At 39.5% G+C, this 9,503-nt stretch overlaps 2 protein-coding genes across 2 annotated transcripts; one reads left to right on the forward strand and one right to left on the reverse strand.

The window, feature by feature from the left end:
- Positions 1-470: 470 nt before the first annotated feature.
- Positions 471-2,970, reverse strand: LOC113694180 (NADPH-dependent oxidoreductase 2-alkenal reductase-like). Its single transcript, XM_027213043.2, has 5 exons — positions 2,333-2,970; positions 2,011-2,209; positions 1,712-1,878; positions 1,327-1,409; positions 471-1,152 (listed from the first exon to the last, which is right to left on the reverse strand). The coding sequence occupies exons 1-5, from the start codon at positions 2,564-2,566 to the stop codon at positions 768-770; spliced, it is 1,068 nt and encodes a 355-aa protein (XP_027068844.1). The 5' UTR covers positions 2,567-2,970; the 3' UTR covers positions 471-767.
- A 4,998-nt stretch (positions 2,971-7,968) lies between these two features.
- On the forward strand, positions 7,969-8,653 carry LOC140008887 (uncharacterized). The gene is made up of 2 exons (XM_072053793.1): positions 7,969-8,125; positions 8,220-8,653. Exons 1-2 carry the CDS (start codon positions 7,969-7,971, stop codon positions 8,651-8,653), a joined length of 591 nt encoding a protein of 196 aa, XP_071909894.1.
- Positions 8,654-9,503: the final 850 nt, after the last annotated feature.

Below are 9,503 nucleotides of genomic sequence, written 5' to 3' on the forward strand. Positions count from 1 at the left end.
GGGCTTTAGGAGATGCTTGAACTAATGGGCTTATAGGAAGCATTTCCATGATATCACAGCTATAATCTCCGCTGGGTTTTCAGAACTGAAACCCAGTAAATAAATGTATTTGCAAGAACAAATTTCTTCTAATCTTTAGCCTTCAAAACCTGCAGTCCTGGCCCAAATGATAGTTGTTATTGTTCCTTTCACTATTTTGATGTTCATTTTGAGTTGGAAATAATCAGTTACATCAAAAGATATAATCAATATAATTAGAATCATCTTCTCATAGAATTATTCTACTTAAAGTTTATAACAAATTGTTGTGTACAAAAAAAAATTTATTTTGCATGGTTTTTTTCATCCCTCCACGGCTATGATATTTTCGTCCAATCATTATATAAATCTAACCATAATCATTGTATTTCTTGAGCTCTCTGATTATCTAATTATTAATTATCAAACCTTCTGCTTCCCCAATTCAAAGATTGCAACAATTGTGATGATTGTTATTTTGAAATAGTTTGAAAAGGTTGATATTTTCATCACACATCATGTGTAAGAAAGTTATACAAGATTCTACAAAATTTACAACTAATCAAAGGAAAAGATGATTGGTTCATGATCCCAAAGAGGGCATAGTGATTACAAGAATAGTTACAAGACAATGGAAGCCTTGAGACGTAGAATCCTTTTTTTTTTTTTTTAATTATTTACCTCCCAACTTATTAATCTTGCTTTACTTACTTTGCTCAAATATAATGCAACCAAACTGTTTTAAGTATTTAATCGGCTGCAAGCAGCTCAACCATCTTTTTCCCAACATTATCACCTCGAAAAAGTCCTGCAAAAGCAGATGGTATGCTTTCCACACCATGCGACATGTCTTCAAGAACATGCAACTTCCCACCCTGTAGGTGCTCAAGTGTGGTTGAAAGGAAATCCTTATAGACTTTCTTGTAATGATCAGCAGCTAGAAATCCTTGAATTGTGATCCTTTTGTACACAACATTCACCATGTTGGGAGCTCCCCTTCTCCCTTTGTCAGTATATTCGGAAATAGCACCACAAACAGCAACTCTTCCAAAAGGGTTCATGTTTTCAATTGCTGCTTCTAGCATCTCTCCTCCCACATTGTCAAAATATATGTCAATTCCATCAGGGAAGTACCTAGGGTAACAACATTCAGAAATCAGAGAATTCTATCTTATACCGGCACCTTCATTTAAAGAAATCTGAACCCATGTTTAGAAAGGTTGCACTTTAGGTGAAATTTTTTGAAGTACATAGCTAAAAAGCTCACTGGTATTCTTGACATTCAAGGAAAGGGAAGGGCTGACTTACCTTTTAAGAGCCGACTTAAGATCAGTTTCTTCTTTGTAGTTGAATGCTTCATCGAAGCCAAGCTTCTCCTTGAGCAAGTCTACCTATAGTATTCTCAAGGTAACATAGAATTTTATTATTGTAACCATTACTAGTATTGTTCAAGTCTGAAAGGGACAAAAAGGACCAAACACTATAATCACAAGACAATATAGAACCAAAGACAACAGGAAATTGAAGTCACATGACCCTTTTCCTAGGACAGCATATTTATTTTGTTCAATTTAAAATAATTAGTTCCAACCTTACCAAGAATCTCTAGCGTGGCTGGGCTTAATTCTCCCGAAATAATCAAAACAAAATGACAGGAAATGTATACGAGTCCATCTATAGAAGCAAGTCTGACCTTTCTTTGGCTACCAGCACAGCCCACAACATAGCACCCAAAGAGCTTTGCATACTGCCCCACTAAACTTCCCACTGATCCTGAAGCACCAGAGACAAATAGTTTTTCTCGTTTCTTTGGTTTGCACACCTCAAAAAACCCAGCATAAGCTGTTATCCCGCTCAATGCTGCATTATTCATGAGACCAAATAAAAATAAAGGGGCGCCATGTTCAAAAAGTACAATGTTAATCAAGTCTTAAAAGCAAAATTATAACATATTGACATGCTTATGATGATAAAAGGATGATAAAGGCTTACATAGAAGGGCTACATGGTAAGAAAGTGGAAATTCCATCATCTCTATCTTCCTTAACTTGGCCCCTTCCATATTGCTGGGGCTCATTTTTATGATGCTGTACTCTCCCCAGCTCATGCAGTACCACGAGACCAAGTCACCCTCTTTAAATTCAGGATTGCCAGAAGCGACAACTCTCCCGATGCCATCACCATTAATTTTCTGTTAACAAGACTCAGTTAACTCTTGTCATCATTGCTGTGTTTGCATCTCTTCATAAAACTTCAATACAATCAAGTTGTCATCAATCAACAATGACTAGCCAGTTAGTAAGCTGCAACTTACCTGGCCAGGGCATATGGCGCCTGCAAAGTTCATATCCTGCTGAAAGCAACCGGGGCTCTTCATGCGGTTCAGTTGGTAAGGATCAACTGATAAGTACAGATTCTTCACGATCACATCATATTTTCCGGGCTCAATCCATAAAGAAAGAGCTTCTGTCCTGAGCTCAAAATCAGACTCTAGTGGTGCCCTATCAATGTAATGTTTGATCACTACGTACCTGTTTGTTACTTCCATTGAAAGTTCTTATTATTAAGCCTCAAAATTTGAGAATTCTGGAGTGAATGAAGTAGGCAATAGCTCCTACCAGTCCCAGAGGTGGAATCAGGCCAAAAAAACTCTCTTACAGACTGAAGCTGCAGGAGCAGTTGATCAATGCCATTATCTATATAGATGCCAATAGGACGTGGAGGAGTTGGAAGCTTTAATTGACTGATGATTAAACTAACTTCTCCTTGCTCACAATTGATGACTGTTGGCACATTTTTTATTTCATTTCAAACACGAATAATCTTTCTGGTTCTATGGAATATGAATACTGAACTTGATTAGATAATTCTTGTAAGTGTGTACCTCATGGTATATACTTAAACGTTGTAGTCTATAAAATAATCTGAGTTCTCCCATTTTTTTTTCTTCAGGTAAAAAGACGCTCATTAGTTTTCGGAACTTTGACTTAACAACAGCCAAAGCAGCAAATGATTCTTGTTAAAGTCGTTGGACTTGTTGTTTGTTATGCCTACTAACCTTTGCTAAGAGATACGGTGGGTAGAATAGGATTTGGGGTCCTACAACTTTGAGTTTTTTTTGTCTAGTTCAAGCCAGTTATGTAATTCTGACAAAATTTGACGTAAACATGCATAATTTCAAAATAATCGTGATTTTTTCCACCGACTTAGCCGGTTATGTAATTCTAAATTTTTAGACAACAACTCAACTTGTGAAGTCTGGATCCGAATAGAGAATATGAGGACATCAAGAGGTAGTTCAATGAGGTTTATCAAAAGTACTCTTAAATCTTAATTAAAGATCAATTAAAGATACAAAATGAGAATAGTAGTTTTAATTAGTTAGGGTGTTCAGGAGCATACCAGAACCCAACTACCACTACAAACCAAACACTCACCAAACAAAAATATTTCAAAGAGCAAACGTAGTTTATGTAATGTCAGGAATTAGAAGGAAAGTCACAATTTCAAGGAGGTTAGTATGACGACATGCTTTCAAGAATATGATGGTTTATCTGATTGGTGGTATTCAATGATCTTTTCGCAGCATTTAAGAATATATAATTTATAGTCATAATCATGCTAAAACTTTCATGAAGAGTCACAAAACCATGTTAAGATTACCAAAAGTTTACCTGGCTTCATGCATCTAGTTTGAAAATGTACACCCTGGAAATGAAGGGCTGTGTGTAATGCTGAAACATATAGATGGTCTGTATTCTATTACACAAACATATAGATGGTCTCATAATAAGGCTAATCTTGACTGAATTTTCCTTTACATCTGGACACCCATTCTTAGTATCTAGTCTGTATTCTATTTTAAGAACGGCCAAACAGGCTTCAAATGAGGATGCTAGTTTGCTTTCAAACCTACAAGACACAATAATTCAAGAACATTCCAACTTGAATGAATGTATGTTGTACTGTGCCAGACCTGTGTAGCAGTTAATAGTTTAGCACAAGCTAGGAATTCCTCATACCATCAGGTAAAAAGTGGTCAACAATAATGTGAAAACATCATAAGGAATCATTCGAATATACTCTGGTTGCTATTTTTGTTGCCTAATGGAAAGGGGCACTTCTGAACTCCTTGTGATGCATAGCAACAATACTTTTTACTTGTCTAATTACTAAGGAATCAAGTTTTGAAGAAAGAAAAGAATAATCCTCAAGAACATGTGCTATAATGCTAGAGTCACCAATAGAAACTATTTCACAGTTAAGAGCAATATCAATGAAACAAGGAAACGAAAGCAACCTGTAAGATGCAAGATTCAAGTAATTCACAATATTCATACTCCCCAGCATTCTGCAACCATAACTTAAATCCCACATTTAATTTTGTGAAAAATATCATGCAAATTTACAAATCTTAGAATATTCAAATGGGAGAGTGATCTTAAGTACATCAAGCCAGCCCCTTCAGCATGTAGGAGCATGCTACAGGAAGGAATCAAACATTAGCAAGCATCTGCATGAACTGGTAGGCTTCTGTCCAGTCAAAATAGTTATTCCAGCCACGATCAATATCATTGGGCATTGCTTCAACTAGGTCCTTAGCATCCTCATCCTTAATGTCGTACAAAATTACCTTACCCGGCAGAGAGATCACAAGCCTCGGTTTCTTTTCTTTCTCATCCTCAAGAAAACAACACATGTAAAATCTTCATAGATCCTGATCAAACGGACCAAGGACTTCACCCACCATTGAAGGATACAAAATCGACAGAGGATAAGGTCTATGTGGTACTTCAAAGCCCATTCAGAACATTCCCTTTTCATCTCAAAAATGTCAAACAACAGAGATTGATGATTATTAACCTCAATAAAATACAAACAGCCTCCAGACACTCCAGAGTACCAAAAATACACATCCCTGTGGCGCATATGAGGAGACGGCATGGTCAAGTTAAGGCATTCTTTATCTAAGTCAGAGCAGTGTGTCCGTCCAACCACTTATCCAATGAAGATTAACATTCCATAACATTCCATTCATGAAAATATACACTTTCCCTCCCTCATATGTGACCTCACTGACCCTCCAAATCCCAGTTTCAGATGAATAAATAGAAAATACACATCTCTCTAGAGGGGTTTGACTCAATTCATACCTTTCCATGCAACATTCCTCTGACCATACACAGACAAGATTGTAGTGATGAGATTTTACAGGATCAAACACAATGTTCAAAGCAAAAAAGCGAGGGTCCCTTTCCATTAGATTGAGCCTTGGAATACCCCTATGCTCAAGGGTAGTAGGGTTATACACAAGAACTTCTTTTTGACCAAAAAGTTTTGACCCAAAGACGTGCTAATAACCCATTGCAACGATGTAATTTCTCCAAGTACACGCCTTGAAAGAAACTGAAATTGGTCAAGTCGGATATAATGGTACCCAATGGACTTGCATTTTCTTGGTGGTAGAAGACGAAATTAAGCTTGCCCTGCCCGTGATGGACGAAAATAAGGGCACCAGAGTCGGTGGTAGTGCCAGAGGAGGAAGCCATGGTAGTGGTGGTGGGATAAAGCCGAGAATGCAGACATCTAAAAGTGGGGCTGGAAATAATTGAGAACCATTGCTTGGAGATAGACTGAAACCGGAGGAGGGATATTGGGGGTAGGTGAACTAAAAGATGAGTTAAGATTTCCTCATTGTTGCCTACAATACCTGCAGCAAAATCATTAAGAGGAAGAGAAGAAGAAGGTTCCATGACTAAGATTCTGAGGCTGAGTAATTTATTTTTGGGCAATCAGCTAGGTTTCAGCTACAGCAGAGGAGCTTAGGGATGGCAATGGGGGCGGGTGCCCGCGGGGGGCTCACGGGACAGGGGTTGGGGCGGGAGGGAATTTTTTCCCCCCGCTTAGAAACGGGGCGGGGGAGTATACTCCCGCCCCATCCCCCGCCCCGCCACTCGCAAAAAAAAAATGTATATATATAAATATATATATAAATGACTATATATTATATGTAAGTTAATTAGTTATAAATTTATGATAATGATATTATTAGTTAGATGTATTATATAATGTATATTAGTTTATGTAATATAATTGATATTATCAATTATATGAATAATTATACATGTCTACTAATAGAATTTATTAATTAGTTATACTAAATTTACTAATACATTTATACTAAATTTCTAATTACACTTAATAGAATAACACTTTTTTCTCAAAAAAAAGCACAAACACAATGATGAATTAGTGATTGCATTTGTACTAAAAGTGAAAATTTGACTATTTTAGTTATATTTATTTCATCATATTGGATTGTATTCAAATAACTTCTGTTTGATTGTTTTTATGAGTTTTAATTGTAAAATTACAATGAATAATAATTTGGTGATGTGTTGACATTTTAGTACTTGATTATTTATTAAAATTTAATTATAATAAAATTATATAATAAAATTTTATTAACCCCGCGGGTGCCCCCGCAGGGGAAGCGGGGGAAGGCGGGGCGGGGGCGGGGCGGGGCGGGGGGAGCAGGAGGCGGGGGACGGGGGGAACTAATAGGCAATGGGGCGGGGGACGGGGGAGGGGTCCCCCGCCCCAACCCCGCCCCGTTGCCATCCCTAGAGGAGCTGGGTTCAGGCTGTTGATTTTAGTTTTGGGGCTGAAGAATCATCAAAACCTTTAAAAAAAAAGGGGGAAAAAATCACATGAGAGAAATAAGGAAATAAATAGTTGATAGAAACTGATGAATTAGCAGTGTACCTCCTCTGACTATTTAGTATCTGAAGACACATAGATCAAGAAATTATGGTAAACTGTACCTAAATCCAGAGAATTAAAAAAAAAAAGATGGTGAGGCTGCTATTCCTTCTACACCATGCGTCCAGAGAAGTAGTGCAACTAAAGTAAAGCAATGAGAACATGGATGGTCCATTATCATCCACGAAAAATAACAAGCAATGGCATTGTCATGTAAAGCACATAGTGTATTCAATAGTTTTCTCTACGTGAATTCGCTGAACAAACCTCCACCAACACGCAAAATGTAAACTCGCGGGCTGGTAGAAAAAACTTCTCTCCCAGGGGGAACGGCTCATACTCATTAAGCATGTGTTTTCTGCCATACCTACGCACGTGTTAGCCGTTATGGACCCACCATCCGGGGTGCTCAAGGATCTGGAACGAATAATGGCGAATTTTTTCTGGGGTCAGACGGAGCTGGGCCCTAAACATCACTGGCGTTCCTAGGAAAACCTATGCTTTCCAGTGGAGGAAGATGGCCTTGGCATATGATCCTTTAAAGACATACAGGGGGCGTTCAGCTGCAAACTGTGGTGGCGTTTCCGCCATTCGACCTCCTTGTGGGCTCTCTTCATGAGGTATCGTTATAGTGAAGACCGTGGGGCAGCCCGCGGGACATCCAGAGTCTGGCGACGAATGCTGGCCGTTTCTGATACTGTGGCATAAGTCACCCGAATTATAGACTTGGAAGGCAGGGGTCGACCAGCTTGGACTCTAACATCCTCTGGTGATTTCACTATTTCTTCAGCATGGGAGGCTTTGCGGTCTAAACGGGCTTGCCTTGGTTCTAGGAAAAGTGTATGGAGTGGTTGAGTTCCTTGCAAAATCGCCGTTTTTATATGGAAGCTACTCAATAAGTACCTCCCTTTCTCTGATGCCCTCCAGAGGTTTGGCCTCCACCTCCCCTCTAAGTGCCCGTTCTGCCTGAATGGAGAGTCTCAAGATCACATTTTCTCGGGCTGCTTTCTAGCATCTGAGGTATGGAGTTTCTTTGCTAGGGCAATATGGGTTCCCAATGCACCTTCGACGGACATTCTCTGCCGGCTACAGCAATGGTGGCTTTGTCACCCTCCAAGCTCTGCACGGGGAAAGCTGTACAGGGTGTTGCCGTCACTAATCTGTTAGGGACTTTGGAAGGCTAGGAACATGGCGGTTTATGAGGGGGTTATTTTAACATCATCTCAGGTTTGCTGGAATATTCAATCGTTGCTGCATCACGTGTCCCAGGTCTGGCCTTTGGTTCAAGTGACGCGGGATGACGGGGAACTGGTCCACTCGGGCTTGTTACTTCGACTGACACCACGTGAGCGGATGCTCCCGCGCTGGGTCGTTTGGGAAAAACCACCGGACGGGTATGTCAAACTGAATGTTGATGGCTCATCTCTAGGGGAATCCAGGCTCCTCTGGTGCTGGAGGGGTGCTGCGTGACTCGGGGGGTAGTGTCCTACGCGGTTTCTCATCCTTTTTGGGATCAAGGACAAATATGGAAGCGGAAGCCTCGGCATTACTAGAGGGTATGCTACTCTCCACAGATTTCCATTTTCTACAGGTTGAAATGGACTCTCAGGTGCTGCTGGCTATAGTGAATGGCAATGGAAGAATTCCTTGGACGCTATGGAAGACTATCTCACGCATCCAAACCTTAGCGCTGGGCCGCCAGGTCACCTTCACTCATGTTTATCGAGAGGCAAACGGGGTTGCCGACGCGCTTGTAAATCTAGCAAGTTCCACAGGTGTCTGTCAAAGTTTTGGTGCATCAACACTTCCGGACCATATACAGGGGCTAGCCCGCCTAGATAGGATGCGAGTGCCTTATGTACGTTTGGATTAGCTTTCCCGGTAAGCATTCAGACTAACTGCTGTATGCAGTGTGCCCATTGAATAAATTCTGGAGTGGGGCCCCCCCTCGTGTGCGACGTTAGCCGAAAAAAAAAAGGCAAGAATGGGCAAAAGGTTTTAATGAGGGGTATGTTAATTGCTAGTCCAATCCCAATCGACCGACTCAATAAAAAAAATGTCTCCAAACCAATCCCTGTATCACACACGCACTTGTTTCTGCCACCTGAATTTTCCCATATTTGCTATCAAATTTATATTGGCTCCGTCTATATTGGGAAAAAAGTGCATTCCATATGCTATTTGATCGAGTACGATGTACATTGATGGGGTTTTGATATACGTACAAGTTAAAAATTCGAAATACACCCGTTTCACAGCAAGTTTACAGGTCAACTAGTAGTTTAGAATATATATCGGGTCAATCCCACGAGAAAGATTGAACAATTATGGCACTACTAAAGGTTCTCTATTATTTAGACTATCAATGAATTATAACAAGTAAAACCTATTGAACTTGTACAAGAAAATAACAAATGAAAACTTCTTAGGTTATGGTATGCCTAACTATTCATACAAGTGATATGTTTGGATCATTGAGTACCACTATTTAGGCTAGTTATGGTGTAATTTCCTTATGCATATGAATCCTACTTTCGTAGTGAATCAATTATACTCATAACTAATCCATACCTATTCTCATGGTTATGAAATTAGCTACAAGTTCATTTCTTCTGTGCAATTACATGAAATGAATCATTTAAAACCACATAGGTGCATCTCTACTCTCATGAATGTACTCCCTATGTTTAGCACATCTTGAACCAGTGTTAAATCTCAATTTT

This window comes from Coffea arabica, chromosome 6c, assembly GCF_036785885.1.
Source record: "Coffea arabica cultivar ET-39 chromosome 6c, Coffea Arabica ET-39 HiFi, whole genome shotgun sequence".
Taxonomy (NCBI): domain Eukaryota; kingdom Viridiplantae; phylum Streptophyta; class Magnoliopsida; order Gentianales; family Rubiaceae; genus Coffea; species Coffea arabica.